This window comes from Molossus molossus, unplaced genomic scaffold, assembly GCF_014108415.1.
Source record: "Molossus molossus isolate mMolMol1 unplaced genomic scaffold, mMolMol1.p scaffold_m16_p_3, whole genome shotgun sequence".
NCBI classification, from domain to species: Eukaryota; Metazoa; Chordata; class Mammalia; order Chiroptera; family Molossidae; genus Molossus; species Molossus molossus.
The window spans coordinates 86,657,498-86,679,230 of NW_023425366.1; the positions used below are offsets into that span (position 1 = coordinate 86,657,498).

The window sequence follows — 21,733 nt, forward strand, 5'->3', positions numbered from 1 at the left end:
TCACTAGCCACCCAGTGGCTGACTGGCGTTGTGCCGGGCATGGATTGCTCCAAGTTGACTGTCATAAGTTGGACACTGCAGATTCTGCAGTATGACCACAGCTCACAGAATAGCAGGGCTGTTTCCTTTGCCAAGCCTGGCTTGGATCGGATATTGGCTGCCAGGCTGGTGTTCTGTATCATCCAGATGTCAGGGATCTTGTGGGATCAGTGTACGTGAGGTGAGATCAGAGGGTGACTCTGGCAGATACTTCTGTTGAAAGTGGTTTCAAAGCCATGGTCACATGGCTTATTCTGAGACTGATGAGCCCCACTGGTGTTTTTGGTTTCCTCTTTTGTTAAGAGGCCGATTACCAGCAGTATTGCACACGGTTGTGGTTTATCGTTTTTCAGCGATCCCATTGCCCAATAGTCCCGTGCTCCACTCTGAAACCGTTAACGCTGGAGCTCTACCTGAGCAGGAGAGCAGTTATCTGTTTGCTTTTAATTCCAGTGGTCCCACTCCTAGACGTCTGCAAGAACCAGGCAAGAAATAGGATGTGTAAACGGTGCTTTGTATGATCGACTGGAAGTCGAAGAGGCTGTGGCCAACTTGCAGGGGACAGGTCCCATCAAAAGGCATTAAAGTATTGGTGAAAAACAAAACTTATCTGGCCCAAGAAAACCTTGCGAGCTGATTCAGACCTAAGGTTACCAGTTTGTGATTCATGGGATATTACAAACTGACTAACCAGCTACCATTGATATGTTTGTTCAACTTCAGACATGCCAGAGTTTATGAACGCGAGCTTTTTCTAATTTTGTTTTTATAACACATTTTTAGCTTTTTACCTTAGATTAGAAGACTGAGAATTATTGGGATAAGTGGTAAAAACCATATTTTTACCCACAGATTGGAAATACTTCAAAAGAAATAATGTCCTCATGAAAATCATTTCTTTGGTTCATGGCCATTGGAGGCTGAGTCAATTTGGAGAAATAAAGGTTGAAATCTCAAAACAGTTTGCGTATTTGACATAAAAAAAAAAATGTATCACTAAAGATAAGGAACCCCAAGCATTTGAAATTATACTTCTGCCCTGCAAGTTGTCTGCTGAGTATATACACTCCTTTTTTCTTTTTCTGGGTGTTAGCTGTGTGGGGTTAGTGACGAGGGAGGAATTGAAGGGGACAGCTTGTGTCCCCTGTTTTCCCAAACCCACAGTCCATGTTACACTTCCACCTGGGTGTGCTGTGAGTGAACCGAGAAAGCAGGGAATTCCATGGTTCTTAGATGTTAGTCACCCACAGGACTTTCCTCTAAGGGACCCTTGTACGTTTTAAAGAACCTGACGGTAGAACAGAAAACTGAGCTTAGCCCGAAGTACCCCCTCTTGATGGAAGTATTTCCTGTTGTGCCGAGAGGATGATTGGAGGGCTGGGAGCCCCCCAGACCTCTCTGAGGGAACAACTTGAGTTACCCTTCTTCAGGTGAGACCTGCTGGACTAGCTAGCCCCAGCCACTGAGCGTGGAGTGGGGTTCGATTTCATTCTTCTTTTATTTACATTATTCAAACTCGGATCAGAGTCCATGCAAATTCGTGCAAATATATTTTTGTAAGAGATGGATGGCACCCAGCTCCCCTGTGTCTGGTGTTGGCTGGTGGGAGAGTTCTGGGAATTTAAATATTCCTTCGGCGAAGCAACTCAGAGCTGTGCTAAAATTGTGTTCTTTTGATGGTGCTTTCTCTTCAGAGTGCTCTCAACTTGTTCCTTTCAGTGAGACTTGGTCACCAAGTAGTCCACCAGCCCTTTCTCTGCTTCCTTCACACCAGCTTATTCTGTAGCCCCTTGCAATTGGGAATCTACTGCCAGTCATGCTACTCAGTTGTCTTTCTCAAAGCTCCCCGGTGGCCACCCGATCACATCCATTGGCCTTTCCTTTAGCCTTTCTTTATGACGGGTGGTTCTTCCATCTGTGGACCACTATACATGCTGCTAACTCTGCCTGGAACCATTCTTCCTTCTTTTCTCCCGCATCTCCTCTTCCTTGGCTAATTCCTGACCCTCGAATCTTAGCTTAGGCATCACTTCTTTCAGGAAGCCTTTCACGCTGACTCCGTTCGCTGGGTCTGGTGTAGGTACTTGTCCTATGAGGAGCTTTCATCGCACTCCGTTCTTTTCTGCCATTGCACTCACCATACTATATTCTAATTAGTGCCCCCCTTCTCCTCCACTGCACTAGAGACTCTGTGAGGACAGGTACCTTGGTGGTTTTATCTACACCATGTGCCTTGTACCTGTGCATGGCAGATGCTCAGTGAATATCTGCAGAATGCAGAGCTACATAAATGAAAAGGATGTCTATAGCTTCCTGTAGAGCAGACGACAACCCCCTGGTTTCCTCCTTTGACCTTTGGTTCTTCCTAGGTCCCTGGGACCCCCAGTTAGAAGATGTAGAAGTGTTGTTAGATGCTGTCAATAAAAAGTGACATCTGGCCCTGGCCGGTTTGGCTCAGCGGTTAGAGCATTGGCCTGTGGTCCAGAGTGACCCAGGTTCGGTTCCCACTAGGGGCACATGCCCTGGTTGCAGTTTGTCCCCGGCCCTGGTTGGGTCGTGCGGGTGGCAACCACTCGATGTGTTTCTTTCACGTTGATGTTTCTCCCTCTCTCTCCCTCCCACTCTATCTGAACAAAAAATGGAAAAATGTCCTTGGGTAAAGATAAAAAAAAGTGACATCTGGCCCTGAGGAAGAAGACAGCTGTCAGGAAATCCTGGCCATTCACATCAGCCACTTCATGACCAGGGAGTAACTCTCTGCATTGCTTATGTTGATAGTCGTGGCTGCCTGTTGATGAATCCAAAGGAGAGGATGAGTTCCAGGGGTCCTGACCACCAACAGAATGGGAAACATTGTTCAGGAGGCCAGGCTAATGGGTAGTAATGATTTTACCATCATCCTGGAGAAAGAACTTGACTATAACTGGTGGCAACTGTAGAGAAACATCCACTAAGACTGAGAGGAACTGATAAGTATTGTGTAGACATAAAACTGTGTAGACTGTACTGCACTTTCTGGGTTTAGTGAGCAGAAAGCAGGTCCATGTCTATATTATAGATTAGTGTGATTAACAACAGTGGTTTGTCGAAAAAAAAGAGTATGTTCCAGAGCCTTTGTATAGTGAAGAGGAGATAGTCTGTGCAATCTATGTTAGAAATATTTTCATCAAAAACTGAGTTTTATAGAAGCAGCAGGACTCTCTTGAAGAGCCCGGTTGTATGGGGAGCAGTCTGAAGGAAGAGGCTCAAGCATGTGCCCACACTGGTTGTCTGACTCAGACCTCAGACTCAGACGGGTGAAGAGGAACTCTCGCCTTCCCTCCTGCCACAGCTGTGGCTCCGTGGGCCTCCCCTTTTCTATTAATGTCTAGGTCCCTCTTCCTCCAAATCAGCCAGCTTCACAGCCGTCATGCCGGCTCTGCCATCGACCTCTCTTTTCTGATCTCTTTCCCTCTAGGAGGGTACGGCATATGTGCCTTGAAATATAATAATGTGTGCTCTGCTCAATCAGAGACACCATCGTACAGAGAGAAAAACCATGGAATGAGGTCAAAGGACCCACGTTCTAGTCTCACTTCACACCTAGTCTGATCTAAGCGACTTTGGGCCAGTCGCTTAATGCCTCGGAGGATCTGCACCTTCTCCAGAAGCAAAGGCACCAATAGAACCCCTGATTCTTTCCTTACAGGGCCCGTGGCCACGTCCATGGCAGCGCTCTCCGAGGCAGACTGTGCCACCTCCCGAGATGTAAGAGTAGAGGTGTGCTCCGCAATGTATCTTGCGTGATACCTAGTGCATAGTAGGTGCTTGACAAACTATGCTTATTGTTGCTGACAGTATTAGGAGAGAGCTGAATTTAAACACACAAATTGTTTGGTTCTAAGCTGGTTGCTGGTTCAGAGTTTGTGGCTATGACCCAGGGGAGTACGTTTTCCTTCCTCTGGTCCAGATAACAGGATATTTGGGACAAAAAAGGTGCTGCTGTTTTACATTCACAGGTTAATTCTATCCACTAAGAAAACATATGACAAAATTAATTATATATTGTATGAGGACAGATCCCAAAGTGGCTTTTTTTAATCCTCACCCGAAGACAATTTTTTTTCCATTTTTTGTTAGATACAGTGGGAGGGAGAGAGAGGAAGAGAGAGAGAGAAACATCGACGTGAAAGGGACACATCGAGTGGCCGCCACCCGCACGACCAACCAGGGCTAGGGACAAACTGCAACTGAGGCACACACCCTCAGTGGGAACTGAACCCAGGTTTCTCTGGACCACAGGCCAACGCTCTAACCGCGGAGCCAAACCGGCCAGGGCTAAACACAGCATATTTTAAATGCAGGCAGCTTCTGAGAGGAAGCTTGCTCCTGAGACTTGCTTAATAGGACATTTACCACCAGAGAGAAGTTCATGCCTTGAGTAAAGAGGTGTCTGAAATTCCTATGGGGGATTTATTAGCAGATACACTCAGGTGGCCGAGGGACGGGTGTTAGTTCTTAACGTAAGGGGAACAGAACTTCTACTCTGAGGATGGTGAGGTTGTTGCTTTTTTAAAGTGGGCAGCTGCTGCTGTTACCTTGCTGGCCCTGGAAATGCCAAAAACTAAAATGGACTTTTGTTCAATTCATCTTATTAATGGTTCCCAGGATAACTGTGGTGGGTTTGATAGGTGGCTGGTGACGTTGCCTCCGTGGAAATCAGTTCAGTCCACTAGCTGAAGCCTAGACTCGAGTGGCTTCAACTGTGGGTGTTTGCATTTGCTTAGCACTCCTGTTTACGAAGATGTTAGAGGAAGTCATCCATTCCGTGCATGTTGTAAAACAGAAGGGTTGCAGCTGTCAGAACTATTTTCTTCTTGGCTCTTTTGCTGAAAGGTTGTTTTTTTTTTTTTTTGTAAACCTGGTAGATTTATGAATTGAGGCAGATGACCAGCCTCCATTCTGCAAATGCAATGCAAATTTTCTTTTCTTCTTTTCTTTCTTTGAAGATAACAGATATTTATGGATGCGGTTCCTTGTAATGTACTTTCGGGTAAAAGGCAATGAAGCTTATTCTTATGTTGTCATAATTCAATATTATGAAGATTAAATGATTAGTTATTTAGTTATGCTGTGCCTTCAAAGTGTCCAGCATGTGCTCTTCTCTCTGAAAAGAAGGGGGGAAAGCTCACAAGGTATAATCTTGTGTTTTAAATGGCTTACAAATCTGCCCCAGAAGACAGGGAGCATGAAGATGATCAGCCTTTAGTATTGAAGATCCCTGTGGAAGTATAAGCTCACCGTGGGCCTCAGCAGGCTGCACAGAGGGGAGCTGGGCCCTGAGCAAGGCCTTGGGAGCGGTGGGAAAAGGATGTACCGTAGCAGGAAAACCAGACCAGCAGCGGCTGCTCTCACAGTGTGGCTGCACAAGGGGATATGATTCATCGTAAGGTTTGTGTCAAGTAATTTCCAGTTCATGGAAACAAGTATCAGAGTTTCTGAACGATTCCTTGCTTTTCAAATCATTCACGTCTCCGTGTGCGCGATCATGATCCTGCCGCTGGCGCGCCCTCCGCGCTCACCGGCAGCGCCGCGCTTGCTTTGGGAGAGACGGTGGTGTTTCAGCTGGCATCCTGGGCGCCTCGCCCACGCCTCATTTCTCTGCCGCCTACCTGGGTGCAGGGACTGAGGCAGCCAGTAGTCGTTGCAGGTACGAATTATTACACTTCTAGTTTTGGTGGCCCTAGAGTTTTCAACCCATGGTCTCATTGAGAGGAATGTGCATCTGTCTGTGTCTGCAGGGACAAGGCTACTTCCAGGCAGGGCGAGCCTGAGAAACCATCCAAGCAGACGGGTCCTAATGGGAGCTGAAATGTGTCAACTGGAGCAAAGGTTCCCAAATGTTGTTCACTCAAGCCTCTGTCATTTTTTCCATGTCATTTCTAGGATAAAAAGAAGTAACTGACAGTTTTAATTATGAATTGCATGGGTCCAAATAACTTAATGACTAATTATGTACTAACAACTTGGTAGCCACGTGAAAAGGTAATACATACAAATTGAAAGATAGAAATTAATGTTTTTACTTCATTCTTCACCACAGTTACTTACTAACGGAATGTGTGCACCTGTCGGGCTCTGCGTGTTTCAGTCGGGGTCTCATCAGGAGACATGCCACACAATCATTTGGACAGGGAAGTTTAATACCAAGAGATATTAACTAACAAAACCGTATGGTGGCTGCTCAAAAAAAATCAAAAATAGGAAGATGGCAGCGTAGGTAAACACGGGATCACCTTCTTTCACAACCACATCACAATTACAACTAAATGACAGAACAACCATCATTCAAAACTGCCTGAAATCTAGCTGAATGGAAGTCCTACAAATATGAAATTGAAGAAGAGGCCACATCGAGACTGTGAACACAGCAAGCTTACATGCCAATGCAGGGAAGTACAGAAGGAGAATGGAGGAGTTTTTATAACCTATGAAGACATAAGTACGAGCACCTTCTTTTGAGAGGAGTAAGCATCTACAAAATGAGATAATAACATTTCCATCTTGGCAAATGTTAATGATGCTTTAAAGCACAAACACCAGCAATAAAACTACATTAGCACAAATGTATAAACATCGAGAGAAAAAGAAATCTAAAACAGGATCACTGTATGATCTAACCATTCCACTTCTGGGGATATACCCCAAAAGAATTGAAAGCAGAGACTTGGACAGGTTTGGGGGCACCCACATTTATAGCAACATTATTCACAATAGCCAAAAGGTGGAAGCAACCCAGGTGTCCATTGATGGATGAATGGACAAAGAAAATGTGGTACATACATACCATAGAACATCATTCAGCCTTAAAATTTTAGGAAGGAAATTCTAACACATGAGGCAACGTGGTTGAACCTTGAGGGCATTGTGTTAAGTGAAATAAGCCAGTCACAAAAAAGACACATATTCTGTAATTCCATTTACATGAGGGACCTACAGTAGTCAAATTCAGAGACAGAACGTAGAATGGTGGTTGACGGGCTGAGGGGAGGGGAGAAGGGAGAGCTGGTGTTTACTGGGTACAGAGTGTTGTTTTGCAAAATTAAAAGGGTTGTGGAAATGGATGGTGGGGACAGTTGCTCAGCAGTGTAAATGTATGTCACACCACTGAACCATTCCTGCAAAAAGGATTACAGTGCTACAGTTTACGTGATGTATTTTCACTACGATTAAAAATTATAACGAGAAAAACAAACTATTTTTTAAAAACAAAATATTAACTTTTAGGAAGTCCAGAGCATTCTAAAGAATAGAGGAATGGCAAGTGTAAGGAGCAGCCACTTCCCTGGGTTTGAGATCAAGCACCAGGCATGGGCTTCCCTCTCTTCCACGCCAGTCCTTGTTGGAGAGGGACGGCTGGCTCCTTGGGTGGCAGAGAGGTCTGTGTGGTGCTGTGCTGGCAGAACTTGCTGGAAACCCACCCTCTAGGGTGCTGAGGACATCTGTGCATGGGGAGGTTTCTCACTAGAGCTGCTCTGCTCCACACCACGGTGGGAGACGTCCGCAGAAGCTGCTGGAAGCTGGGTGCTGCTGACCACCAGGTACAGCAGGAGGCAGTTGATGAAGGAGGTGCCTGGGTGCCGGAGCTGCCATGTGTGCTTGTAGGAGTTCGCAGCAAGACCACACCCGAACCAGGGAGGAAAAGTCCCTCCTGTAATGTAGCTACACTTTGTTTCACCGGCAAAGCTTAGAATTGCACCAGCTGGCAAAAATAAAAAATGTTTCAAGTCCCATGTTTATTGTCTCACAGCAGGTGATGAAGGGTGAGTTTGGAGCTGTGAGGAAATACATTGAACACTGACCACCTCACGACTTCTCAAACCCTGAGATCAGACCACCACCCCAATTTGCTTTCCCTCATTACTTTTCACATACTTGCTTTTTATCACAGCGACCACCGACAGCCTAGCTTTGCAAAGAAATGATGTCATCCAAAGAAATGGAGCGCAATCTAATGTTACGAATTAGTAGTTCATGTAGTGTCTTGGAGATGTTGAATGATGCTCTGTTTCCTTCAAAATGTGACATATCCTGCAACAGGCCCTGTGAGTTTGCTAAGTGTTCTGAGGCACCAGGGCACACAATGTGGGATCTTAGGTCTAAAACCATGCATCTCGTTCAGCAGTTCTGAGCACACCACTCTACGATATGAAAATCTAAGATGCTGACTTGGTTAAGAGTACAGAAGAGTCAGGTGTAAAGTGAAAATTGTGTGGGGTCGATATTATTTTTGAAAATCTCTTAGGAAGTTACCAGTTTGGAGAATAACATACCATCTTCCAGTAAGTATAAAACTTACTGTATCAGTATTTCCTTTAGCATTGGAACAGGTTGCTGTTTCTTTGGGACCAGATGAAATAGTTGGCTTGTCTTTAGAGGCACTGTGATTTGAAAAAAAAAAAAAATGTATATAGTCTTAAACACAGCATTTATCCTCAGTGCCTGAGCTGCTTATGGTGTGAGAGGCAATGCAAAACGAGAGTCAGGGAGGGACCAGCCAACTCCCAGCTCCGTCTGGTGCTTATTCTGCGGCATAAAATCATGAAGTGGGCATGGTGGCTGATGTGCCATGTACATCATCACTTTTCTCTCTCTCTGTTTTGTGCTGACTACATGGCTGAAATTGAGAAAGTTTAATGGCATGTCATGGGACTTTGCTGTTGAAATAGATTTTAGATGAAGAAATTAGTGATTTTTAGCCATCTTCTGTTTCTACTAGGAAAGGAATTGTCTTAATAAGACCATTGTTAGGTAGATAGGCAGGGACAGTGTCCCAGAAAATATATTTATTTTGGTGATGTCTACAACTTTGTGAAGCATAACCATTACCTATGTCTATAGCTGTTCTTTAAGAAGAAGCTGAATAACTTACGTTTTATAACCCGACCTACTCAAATGGAAAAGTTCTGACCCATGCCTTTCTGGGCTACCTGCAAAACAGCCCCCCCCCCCCCCCCCCCCCCGGCCAACCCTGTTTGGAAAAATTCTGCTGTGGTTCACAGATTCACTACCTGCTGAGTTTGTCTGTTGAGTTTCAGCCTTGGCTGCTTTTGCCTGGCCAGCCTGGCCCTTCACCTCCCAGCCTTTTCTGCCTCTGAAACAGTGACTAGTTGGCACAAAGGTTAACTTCACAGAGATCCTCCCCATGGCAGAAACTCAATATAAAAACCAAACGATGACAACTTGGAGTGCATTCGACTGTCAGACAGAGCTCAGGCCAGGAGTCTGTGGTCCAGATTCCACAGACGGAGCGCCACTTTGTTTTCTTTGAACGAAATTTCAAATTTCGTTCCAAAACCCGAGTAAATCTCGTAACTGCTCAGACGCAATCAAGTAGGGCCCATTACCCCACCTGCCTCGGCGTGCTTTTCCACCCCCTTGGAGTGAGCACGTGGAGGAGAGAAGGGCTCGTCACCGCCACCCGGCTGCTTGCTCCTGAAGGCTTCACAATAATCAATGACAGATGTGGCCGGCGCTGCGGCCTTGTATGACTGTCTCACATCGCATGCAGCTCCAACCCGCCCGCCGGTACGAGGGGGTCCCCACTAGGTTACTGAAAAAGCAAATCCAGTTAAAATGTATGTTTGTCTCATCACAAAAGTATTTCGATGCTGTAAGGAGTAAAGGCAATGGTGAGACTGGAAATAATTTGACACTCGCCACCCTCACACTTGAATTTCAGTTGGTGATGAGGAGGAACTTTCTAATGATTGGAAAGGAAGGGGGGCTGTCTGAAAGGACTGGGTCTTTGTGAACAGAGGTCATGGAGGATGTTGGGATGAATGCCTGTTGCCTCTGCTGTGTCTAGGAGATGGCCTCACCGCCAGGGAGAGCATTAGAGTAAACGCCCTCCCAGGTTCCTTTCCAGCCTGAGTTTCCGTGACTGTGATCCTTGACCCCTTTTCCTCCTGCTGCGTTTCTGAAGGAAAGGCAGGGATTTGTAGATCAGCTGTGACACGTCTGGGTCCTGCCTCCCTTATTACTGGTGAGTCCCTTCTGTAGCCCCTGCCATGTTATCCCCATTAACCTGGGCACATTAAAGAAGTTCAGTCCTTTAATTTTTACTTTCTGTCCTTGGACCACACCCACGAAATTGCCACACCTAACTCAAATGGTATCCGTGAGATCAGCATGTCGGGCTTCCAGATAGATGCTCCACCACCTAAAACAATCTGGCATTCTTCACGAAGTGTATTCGGAAAAGTGACAAAGGGGGACTTGACTGCCAGTGCTCAATCACATTTCATTATGGCTACTACCCTGTTAAATAGGGACACACAGAAGCTCAGAGAGGCCAAATGACTTGCCTGCTTTTAGAAGAAAAATGAGAGAAGAATGAATAGGGAAAAGAAAACAACGTCCTAATGAAGAAGTGTTTGCTGGGCTTCCTGGGACCCGCCACAGTCTCCCACACCCAGTGGAGTTCTCCTGCAGGCTCCTGACAGCTTCAGGTCCGAAGGTTACTTAGGGTCCTGACTGAACTTCTAATTTAAAAAAAGATTTGTATTTTCATGTCCCTGAATACATAGAAGCTATTGAACTTACAGCTTATGTAAAGCATTGAGTACCAGCCATGGAATAACTTTAACTGGAGGCTGTGATCTGGACATTCAGACAGCTGTTTGAGGGAATCATGGCCAGCTCAAAGTCTTTGGTAGTCTCCCCATATAGCCCTCTTGGAGTTACTCTTCTGCAAAATAAAAGAACTTGAATTTTACGTGAGCAGTTTAATGGAATGAAAAAGTCTGGATATAGGAGACGGCAGGCCGAGACTGCATTTATTATAGTCTGAAGAATATTATCATTTTTGTCTTGTGACCTTGAGCAAATCATATAACCTCCCTTTCTATCTGTAAAATGGGTATGATGACCCCAGGGAGCTAATTGGAACGTCTGAATGAAACCTGTGTCAGTGGAAGGCATTATTGCTAAGTGTTATAGAAGAAAGGCCATAGGTCGTAAATTCTTCAGACAGGATTTTCAGACCTGATTTTGAGTGTGTGTGTGTTTAATCATCTACTAAAAACTTTTTAGCAAGGCAGATTTCTTCGGAGAGAAATAAAAGCGAATGATGAAAGCCTAGGAGACAACAGCGCCTCAGACGCACTGTTGCCCCATGTGCGCACACACCAGGTGTCAGCACCTCTTCTCTTCCCTCGGACCTGTCCGCGCACACTCAGTACTAGTGAGTGTGGAGTCTTTATTGAGGATGTCACGGAGGACAGGGTTTACCTATAACAAACTTAAACTCCCAGGCAGGGCCCTGGCCGCAGCTTTCTCCCTCTTCCATCCCTACTCACCCTCAGCGTTCTTCCCTGATTCACAGCTGCTCCTTCCCTGCCAGCCCCAGACCCCCAGCCTCACCCCAGGACCCAGCAATGCATAAGCGTAAGACCCCTTGAGGAACAGGGCATGGCCTCCTGAGAAGGTCCATAAGTGACCTCTGCTGTCATGTGTGTGTCCCCTCCTCCAGTTCTGGTAGGTAAATCTTGAGGCAAGGAGAGTGAGATCGCCTGGGCCAGGGCTGGGGAGAGACACCCGTGTAGCCCCTGCTCTGTTTTGGAAGGTTAAATGCAACAGAGTGTCCGAGGAGGACGAGAAGGATGCAGAGCCTGCTGCCCCAACCAGGTGAGACCAAGAACACAGATCTTTTCACATGTGAGGAGAGAGGCTGAAAACCAACTTTACAAATAGAACATGAAAGTCTTCAAAGCCTTTCAAAGGTATAGACATAAGACAAGAAAAGTTGAAGAAAGCCCCAAAGTCAAATAGAAGAAACTACTTTTTATACCAAGTATAAACAACCTTTCCCCCCGGCCTCCAGTGTTATATGCACAGATTCAGCCTCTTACTAACAGGGTAGAAATAAAAATATTGATGAAATGACTGGTTTTGTGACCTAGGGTTCTTCTGACCTACAAGCTGTAAATATATAGCTAATTTACAGAGCTGCTTAGTGTTTTTCACTGCAGAGAACATACAACCTTCTTGAATGTGAGCAGAGTATGTGATTCGTCCTGAATTAACTGCACCTTCTCCTCCCAGGCCTGCTGGTCTTCTCATTTGCGTGAGTCTAAGCACTGCTGACCTCCCCTTTCTGTCCTTCCTTCCTTCCTTCCTTCCTTCCTTCCTTCCTTCCTCCCTCCCTCCCTCCCTCCCTCCCTCCCTCCCTGCATGCTTGTTTAAATTCTTACTCCAGGATATGTTTATTGATTTGAGAGAGAGAGAGAAAACATCCATGTGAGGGAGAAACTTCAATCAGTTGCCTTCCATATGCACCCCAAACCCCTGTTCTTAACAGACATCTAGGCGAATGTAAGCAAAATGCCCAAAAGCCCAGACTTTTTTGTTTGTTTTAACAGCTTTTGCAATATAATTTAAGATGAGATTTTTCTGCTGCTCTGTGATAAAGTTCAGTTTAGATGTGGTATTAATAAACCTTCCTTAGAACCAAGGTGACATGGAAGGTTGAGTTCTTTAGGTCTGTGGTCAAATTATACCAGTAAGCTCTGCATGAGCGGGGCCCCTTTTCCTGTGACACATGTAAATACTTGATAATGACTGACTGAAAAAACCAGAATCTTAGCCAGCATGTTAACTCTCCCATCTTGATGCAGAAGGTGGGAGATTCATTATTGGATATGGGTAGGAGTTCAGCATCGTATTTAAATGCAGTTTGGTATAAATGAGAAATGTTGCTAACTCACTTGCTTTTTGAAAAATCAGGTTGTCTATAATAGATTGTTGATATGACTTCCAAGCATTTTCCGAGCCACACTAAGTGATGTTGGAGTATTTCTGAAACATACAAGAGTGAACAGGCTCCACCTACAGGAGAGAACAACTCTATGATGTACTGAAGTACTGGGGCTAGAAAGTAGCTGATCCCCTTTTGAATAAATGCAGTGCAAAATCAAGAGGAAGTGACTGACCTAGTATATATCTGGAAGCCCCAGAGAATCAGCTGCCCTTTGTCATCATTTTGCAGAGTGGGGGCATGGGGGCAAGGTTGTGCCCACGGCAGATAGAGGGCTTTGAGGTTTTACAGGTGAGTAAGGAACATCCTTATCCATATACGATTTTTAAAAATAAGTTGGGTGTTCCTTGCACGTCAGCTTGGTCAACGCATTAGTTCCTCTCTAGGTTTCCTGAGGATCATGGTGAATGTTCAAAGATCACCTGAGCTGCTGAAGTGACTCTAAATTGAATTTCAAGGGTGACGTGGCAGTGTTTGAACTGTTCATTCAGCAGTTGTTCTCCTTGGCTAACCTGAGCAGGGCGGAAGGCCTTTTTTTGTGAACCCTGTGAAAAAACAAGTGGGACATTAAGGACATGTATTTTGACACACCTTATGTGGTTTGTGCATAATTGGACTTGCAAAAGGACATTTAATAAATAATTCTTGGGGGGCACTTGCTGAAAGAAGAGATGGAAAGTGAGTTCTGCCTGTGGCGGATGGGCCTGGAATTTGGGTTTGATTTTTGCATCATCATTGCCTTGAAAAGGTGTTGCATCTTCCTCCAATTACAGATGGACGGGAGTTATCTTATTTATATAGTTTACAGTCCTGGTGAGATCCTGCAGGGCTCCTGGTGGACATCTGGGCTGCTGGGGGGAGGGCATGGACAGATGGTGGGGGGAATCCCAGAATGTCCTTTTCTTGGACAGGACAGGAAAGGTCACTTCTGACTGGTGAGGGAGCATTACTTTGGATTCAGAAGGACCCTCATATCTCCTCCATAACTCTGAGGTTACTGGGTGGAGGACACATCTTAGTGGCTTCTACCCCAGGCTGTAGCCCATGCAGTTAGCTGTGTCTTTCAGGAGGGGCAGCCTGTTACCCTTTTGGTGGTGAGGTCAGTTTCCGGGAGGCTTTATAGTCCTGATGTCTTCCAGATGTTTCTCCTCTTCTCTCCTCTCTGACTGGCTGCGTCTTCCTCTCATCATCCTTCCCTTTCAGTGAAATTCAGATAAAATTCTGCTTGGGGTCTTAGGCATGTTAGAATCATTCAGCAGTTGGAAGTGATTTAATATCTAGGCCTTATATTAATATTTATAATAGCCTTCACTGCTTGTGAATAGCATAAACGCTTTTTTTTCCCTGTTCAAACTCAATATTGACATTAAACCCAAGAGTATCTTTTACAAAAATTTACTTTTAATGGTGTGATAGTTTGTAATAATCTGTGTGGTACTTTATGGTTTTCAAATCACTTTTTGTTTATATTACCTTCTTTAATACCAAACATAAATCTGTGAAGTAAATAGTACTACTTTTATCTTCATTTTCCAGATGAGAAAAGGAAAGCTCCAAGAAGTTATTTGCTCAAGGTCATACAAATAATAAATGGCAGAACTAAATTTTAACTCACACTCTTTAAATCCATATCTTTTGTATATTGTTTTTATTAAGTTTATCATAGTGCCTTTCCTCTTGTTTTTTTGCCCATACAAAAATGGGAAATGAGGCCCAGGTGGTGTGGCTCAGTGATTGCACCCCAGCCCATGCACCAAGAGGTCCCCAGTTCGATTCCTGGTCAGGGCACATGCCCAGATTGTGGGCCTAACCCCCAGTGGGGGGCATGCAGGAGGCAATCCATATTTCTATCTCTCCCTCTCCTTTCCTCTCTATCTGAAAAAAAGGGGGGAGGGGATGAGGAAAAAGAAAGCAGCTGGAAAATAAATTTATTAAAAGAATATAACTTTACTCACAACTTCCTAATCGATCTGCAAATCTCTCCATAAGATAGGTAGCAGCTCTTGTCCCCACTTCTCCGAAGTAAAAACTAAGGTTTTGCAAAGCTAAAAAGCCTCCTCCTCTCAGTCTGGGGACTGAGACCAGGAGACGGAATCCAGAGCTGTTCTCAAGGCTGTCTGGCCTCTTTATTCTATCAGCATTTCAAACGCTTGGATACCCACCCCCACCCGCCTTTGGCATTTTGAAGGAATTCATCCCTGGTTGTTCCCAGGAGCTGGGGAGGGAACTGAGCTCTCCCTCTGAAGACGGTCCTTTGGGGAAAATGCTGGGCTGTTAATGCCTGCGGGCTGGAGCTTGAATAGTGCTCACCTCAGTTATACCAAGTAAACCACCTTGTCTGCTCTTCCCTGTGCAAAGGTAAGGGGTGGAGGCTGTCCCCACTCTCTTCAAAAGGCCATCCTCTTGGGCTTGTGAAGCAGGTCTTTCCAGTCACATGGACCAATATCCACGTTCCTTTCCAGCAAAAATAACGTACAAAACCGAGCAGCTTTAAAATTCGTAATTTTTGGCATATAAGACCCCAAGACAAGGAAAGTTAAATGGGCATCGAAAAATGTAACCCAAAGATTTACTGTCAGTGATGAGCTTTTTTTATTCTTCTTCTTTCTTGCACATGTATTTCACTGGCCTAGCCTGTCTCAGTTTCCTTTGCCGACCACACCTCTCTGCCCTGCCTCTCAGAGCCCGGGCTGAGGTCTGGGCCTGTTTCCCCACCTGCGTGCGCCCCTGGCCGTGCGCCTCCGACACGCGGGTCGCCTCCGCCCTGGGACGAGCGCCTGGGGGGCGGACTCCTGCCGCTCAACTGAGACGCGATTCGTCACTGTTGCAGAACTTTCCCCCTTAAAATCCCTGCACCATAACCAGCCCTCCCTCCCGGGGGAGGTTTTGATTTTAGTGGCTTTCCTTCCTTTTATTTTCCGTCGTGCCTGCGAGCGCACTGGCGGCCGGTTCCAGTGCAATTTCAGAGGTAACCGCCCCTGCAGCGGGTGACCCTGACACCATGCACTCCGAAGCAGAAGAATCCAAGGAAGGTACGATTTTGATTTCTCTGGGGGCCGGCCAAGTTTTGCGGAGGAATGTGGAGGAAGGGCGTAGTAAGGGAGCAGATGGGAGTCGTACAGTGAGCGGTGGTACTTTGTTCTCCTTCCCTGCGGCCTCACAACCGGGTTAGAGCTGCGTCCGCGGACCCTGTGCCCCCTCACCCCGCAGCCCTGGAGCGGATGGCAGGAGGAGCCCCACCAGCTCTCAGCCAGCCCACTCAAGGCTGCCTTGTGGATTTCTCTGGAAACGCGCGGCCCCAGTGTTGACCTCAAGAATGCAAAATGGGCTTGGAAAAGCACCTCCTGTATGGGGCAGCCCCGTAGCCGGATCCCCTGGAACACCCTCAAAGTCAAGGGTCTCTTGAAAAGGTTTTTCAGAAGTTGGAAACGACATGTGTTTCTGGCTAAAAGGGGAAGCTGAGGGAGGGGGAGAAGTGAAAGCTCTTTACTTGGGGAATAGGTGAGTTAAAAAAAAAATTTTTTTTTTCTTGATTTTTTTTTTTGCTGGCTTTTCAGCAGCCAGTTCATTTTGTTGGGGGCTTAAGGGGCTGAGAGATATGACTGGAGCCTTGTGCAGCTTGAAACTGAGGAGGGTTTGTCTGTTTCTAACTTTGCCGAAGCAAAGGGTTTCATTTACTCCTAACAGAGAACGGGTGACAAGGCTGGAAGAGCTCCAACCAAAACACAATTATACGCTGATGTTAGTGCGCGGAGTTTATTTGTGTGTGAGTGTTTGTATGCTTTGTTTCCTGAAACTTCATGTATACAAAAGTCCTCTTGTACATGGGGGTGGCAGTGCGGATAGTTGGGGGAAATCAGAGCAAGGACGTAGAATGTTCAAGATTGTGAAATTCCTTTTCTTTTCAAGGAGCCTCTTGGCCAACTGGTAAATTGCAAGTCAATCGCAGCTGCTCTGGGAGCCTGAGGAGCAGAAAGGAACACTCACGTTTTTTCTCCCTGTGATAGATGTCAGTCAGGGAGAGCCCCTGGAAGTTGTCCTCTCCTGCCTTTTATTGATTCTCCTACCAAAGTAAAGCTCTGTGTTGGCTAATGTCGTCTCTGTGGGCTGATGTTTACCTTATTATGCCATGTGAGGAAAGCTGTCAATTAAAAAGAGTTTTGTTTAATAGAAATATGGGGCTGGTGTGAATGAAAATGACAGCCAGGAACATTGTTTTGGAGCTTGATGTGGAGCTTGGGGGATTAAAGTTTCCTTGCTGTGCCCTCTGTCCAGTTGGAACTGTATACTGCTGGATAGGATACATCTCTTTTTTCTCTTATTAACAGCAATTTCTAGTAAGTCAGAAGTAATCAAAGGAAGGCAAAGAGGAAATGGGCTGGGAGATTCCAATGGTGAACTTTGGTATTAATAATGAGTAGTATTTAAATTGGTATTTTCTCCCAGGCATGTTTTTCCTTTCTTATGGGTGAAAAGGGAAAGAGGAGAAAGTAGAAAAACAGTATCCCAAAATATATTATTATACATTTCTCTAGCGGCATCCACATTCTTTCCTCCTGCCCAGCTCTCTGGTTGTAACCCTGAAAACGAGTATGGAGGTCCCTTAATGCACCCCCTCCTGCTTGTTCCTCACCTCACCGCCACTTGTCCTCATTTTCATTCTACAGATCTGCAGCTGGCCTCCATGCTACTTACCGAGAAAGTTCAGAATTTTTCTTGTAAAATGATATGAGGTGCTAGAGTTTTAAGTTGATGGCAGTTAGGGTGGGATATGGAATAACTCTTGAGGGAGATTGCTCAAATACTTTATTAACAGATGGAATCATTGTTGCTTCTACCAGGAGGTAAAGGATGAGGTGTGGGTGTGTGTGTGCACGCACGCACGTGTATGCGCACTCACATGTGTCCTGGGCAGCTCTTGCAAGGCTGGTTATTAGCTAGGATCTAGAGCCATCACTCATGTCTGTGGAAGGAGCTATGCTGTGTAAATAACATCTTATTACTTCTCTATCCCTATTACTCCTTTCCCCTCTCCTCTACTTTATTTTTTTCTCCTGTGGACTTATGTGTCCCATTCAGTGTGAGATCACCGTAAGCTCTTTGCAATGTCTATATTGCAAGAAAATTGTCTTCAGATTCTTCATGCCTGATTTGCTGTAATGGGAGATACTTTTAAGTCATTATTCTGAGCCACAGTGCCAAGCCAGTACACTTTGGGGTTGAATCTGAAAAAAATATCAAGTCAGATTCAGAGGTCCTTAGAGGCCAACATATTTGTGAATGTAGAAGCAAATGACTGGGGATATTGTTAAGCCATCATAGTTCAGAAAGTACTTGACTCCATGCCAGGAGGGCTGAACTTCCATCCTGAGTCTATAGCCGCCTCCTAAAGAATTGATTTAGTTTTGCCTGCTTACAAATGAATAAATAATTGTGCCTGAGTGTTAAACAGAGAAAAATAATCCAGGCCTCACTTTAGTAAAAGCTGAATATGCTTAAGATATTCAGGCATAAAATGACAGGAAAGTAAAAGAAATGAAGGGAAAACCCACTTTATTAAAAAGGGGAAGCCATTTAAAGGAAAGATATCAACAGTTTACATCCAACAGATAAGAGCTTCCTGGAGAGTTAGGTCCATGGCCATGTTTTTGGCATTTTGTTGCTTTCTGTTGAGTAAATTCATTAACCAGTAGGCAAAATGAGTAGCAGTTAAAATTTCTGAGGACCTTTCTAGCACTAAGCATCCAGGGATCCAGAGATCCAGGGTTCCTTTGCCCTGGTTATTGAAGCTTTGGTGCTAGCAAGTGAAGAAGCCATTGTTAAGGAGGGGTTGCCTGGAGAGGACTTGGAAAAGAGTAAGTGAGTAAGCTCAGCGCCTCCTCCATTGCCCAGAATCACATTTCCCACCACCACCTCACCCAGTCGTGTGTGCCTCGCCAGGCCTGCTATTTCACAAAGAAAACCGTGGCCACCAGAGGATTCCCTTAGCTTCCTGCTTCCAGACCCACAGGCTCACCTCCACGTCCACCCCCCTCTCCCCCCCCCCCCCCTTCCACCTTGACTCCTCACTGCCTCCGTCTGCTCATGTCTCCCTGGCTCCCTACCTCCCGCCTAGAGACGTCCTCAAGCTCCCCCTTCGGGGTGTTGGCACTTGCTGGTCTTTCTGCCTCAAATATCCTTCTCCCCACCTGACTTCTTTTCCCGATCATTCCCTGGCTGGAGGCTTTTTCTGAACCTCCAACCTAAGTTAGGATCCCTTCTTGCCCTTTCTCAGAGCACCTAATCTTCTCGCTGGCACGCACCACGTTGGTTAGCATCTCTTCTCCAGACCACATGCCCTATGTCTGTTTTATTCTTCACTGTGTCTCCAAAACATACCCAGTGAGAGGTGATCATTCAGTACTTTGTAAAATGAGTGAATGATCTCCATTTTTAAAAGGAAATGCTCAATATTTTGTTCAGTTTCAGACACTCGTCTCTTCTTTAAAATGAACCCTTTAAAAAGAAAAAAAACTTGTGTGTGTTTCCTACTTTCTCATTCTTTTTCATCCCTCAACCCACTGAAGTTTTTTTTCCTACCACTGCACTGAAATCGCCAAAATCATTACTGACCTCTCAGGTGATAAAATCAGTGATCCAGCATTCATATTTTTGTCCTGATCCTCCTTGACCATTTTTTGCAGCATTGGACACTAGGAGATCAGTGTCTCTGCAATTCTGAATTCCTTCCTTAGCTCGTATGGCACAACACTCCCCCGATGTCCCTTCCCTTTTCTAGCTACTATCTAATATCCTCACCCTCCAGCCTGGGCTTCTCTCAGAGCAGCCTGGCAAACCCGATGCTTTGAATGTCATATAGGGACCTCGAATTCAAAATGTATAAACTGAGTCCAGCATTTTCTACTCTTCACAGATCTGACCCTCCTTTTGTATTTTCACTGATCATCACTCTCTTTGGCTCCCAGACTACAAATCTGCAGGTTGTCCTTGACCCTGTCCTTTCCTTCATCCTCAACTTCTACCTGCCACTCATCCTCCTCATTATCCGTTTGGTGTATCCCCCCATCTGCCTTGGTTCGAGCCCTCAGCATTTGTACCCTGATGGTTCTGGTAACAACCCTTGTCAGCTGGGTTTGTGGTAATGAGAAGTGGCAATTGGTTCCTGCTGTCATACGCAAAAGAAATTTATTGAGAATATATTGGGTTGTTCACACATCCACAGAAAGGTCCTTCACACATCCTCCGAAAATGCATCAGAAGATGCTGCCAGGACATACCCAAGAACTGCCTGGGAAGGAACTCACCATGGCCTTCCCCTCCTCTGTATCTTTCATTTCTGTCACTACTAGCACTCCAGATGTAGCCGAATATTGGGTTGGCATCAACATTTCAAAAATCTCAGAAATAAACCATCTGACTCATCAGTGCTAGATTGAATACCTACCCCTTGCTGCCCATGGAAGAGGGAACTTCTGGTTCCAGCTTTGGTAGTGGGAGAGGGGCCTGACTCCTACCACCACTTGCAGAACGTGGGTTTCTCCAGAAATAGGATGGGTGTCCTAGGTGGATCACCAAAACAACAACAGATATCTGCCACACCACTGGACTGCGCCGTCCAACCCTTCGTGTTGCCCTTTTATTTACGTCCTTGTTCCCTGAACAAATGCAGCTTCTTTTGTTGGGACCGCTCTCTTGCCTCTCCCCAGGGGCGCCTACTGCCACCTGGACCCTGTTTGGAATAGATGCTCTTTCAGAGCGTTCCCATAACACCCTACACTTCCCTCAGTTGCACCATGTTTTCATTTATTAGGCTTATTCGTTTTCTTTTTCTTTGCCTCACTTCATTATGAACTTTTTCATGGGAAGATTTGTACATTTTTGTTTGTTTTCTGAATCCTCAGTGCTTGACCTAGGGCCTCTCATATAGGCGGGCCTGATAAACCATTATCAAATTAATTTATTTAAAATGAGGTTATATGAAATGATGAAACTTTTGAGAGTTAGAAGTTGTCTAACCTCACTTTATAGGACTAGTACCTTTCAAACCTAGAAGAAAAACCTATTTAGGGTGTCTTAAGTTCTCCACTAAAGTCTTTTTAATGACAGAGGCAAAACAAGCATGTGTCTTTCGTCACCGGGGGCAGGGCCCAGAGTGGCTTGCTGGCATCTCCAATCGTCTTGAAGACCCAAGAAATAGTATTGAAACTAAAATGCATTGAGCTCTTCCACGTGCCAGACATGGTGTTAAAGGTCTGATTGTGTATACTATCTCACTTAATACTTACACAATAACCCGTTGTTTTCATTAGACATAATAATTAAGAAAACTGAGGTTCAGAGAAGTTAAAAACAAGGCCTCTGTGAAACTACAGAGCTATCAAAGGTGGAATCAGGATTAGAACGAAGGCTGGCTGACCACAGAGGCCGAGATGTCAACCCTGACACAGTGCTTCTATGATATCCAAGAGCTGCCCTCCCCGTCCCAGGTAAGCTTGGCACTCAGGAGGATGCTCTCTGTGCTCCTGTGTCTGCTTGTACCCCAGTCTGAGAAGCCAGGAGTGGGGAGACCCAGTGTCTTGGAGGCAAAAGAGTAGAGCCCAGGCCCTGCCTCTTTTAAAGCTGTTCAGGGCAAAGGCAGGGATTCTTGAGTGCATCCTTCTACCCCGACGCAGCAGACCAAGGAGCCCTGCAAGACTGGGTAGGAGGTGTCTGGAGCCTGCTGCAGAGAGAGACACTAGGACCTGTGGGACAAGAGAGGGACCTCACTTTCTGTGGCAGTGGCCAGACTGGAACAGAGTGTGGACTTCCCTGGTCACTCATGTGAAACAAGGTTCAGTTAATGTGTGTGTTATGTTATCACAACTGGGTGACTTTGTAGCATCCACAGAGTTTCAAGTT

At 45.5% G+C, this 21,733-nt stretch overlaps 1 protein-coding gene across 2 annotated transcripts in view; it reads left to right on the forward strand.

Moving 5' to 3' along the window:
* TNFAIP8 (TNF alpha induced protein 8) overlaps window positions 1–21,733 on the forward strand; it is a 106,708-nt gene that overhangs the window by 55,122 nt on the left and 29,853 nt on the right. Inside the window, exon 1 of one of the 2 annotated variants that reach the window (XM_036278581.1) lies at window positions 15,616–15,867. In XM_036278581.1, coding sequence (XP_036134474.1) covers window positions 15,837–15,867 — 31 coding nt within the window. In that variant the 5' untranslated portion in view covers window positions 15,616–15,836. Of the gene's footprint in view, window positions 15,868–16,322; window positions 16,337–21,733 lie in introns of those variants that run through there. The other variant, XM_036278583.1, reaches the window with a different exon arrangement.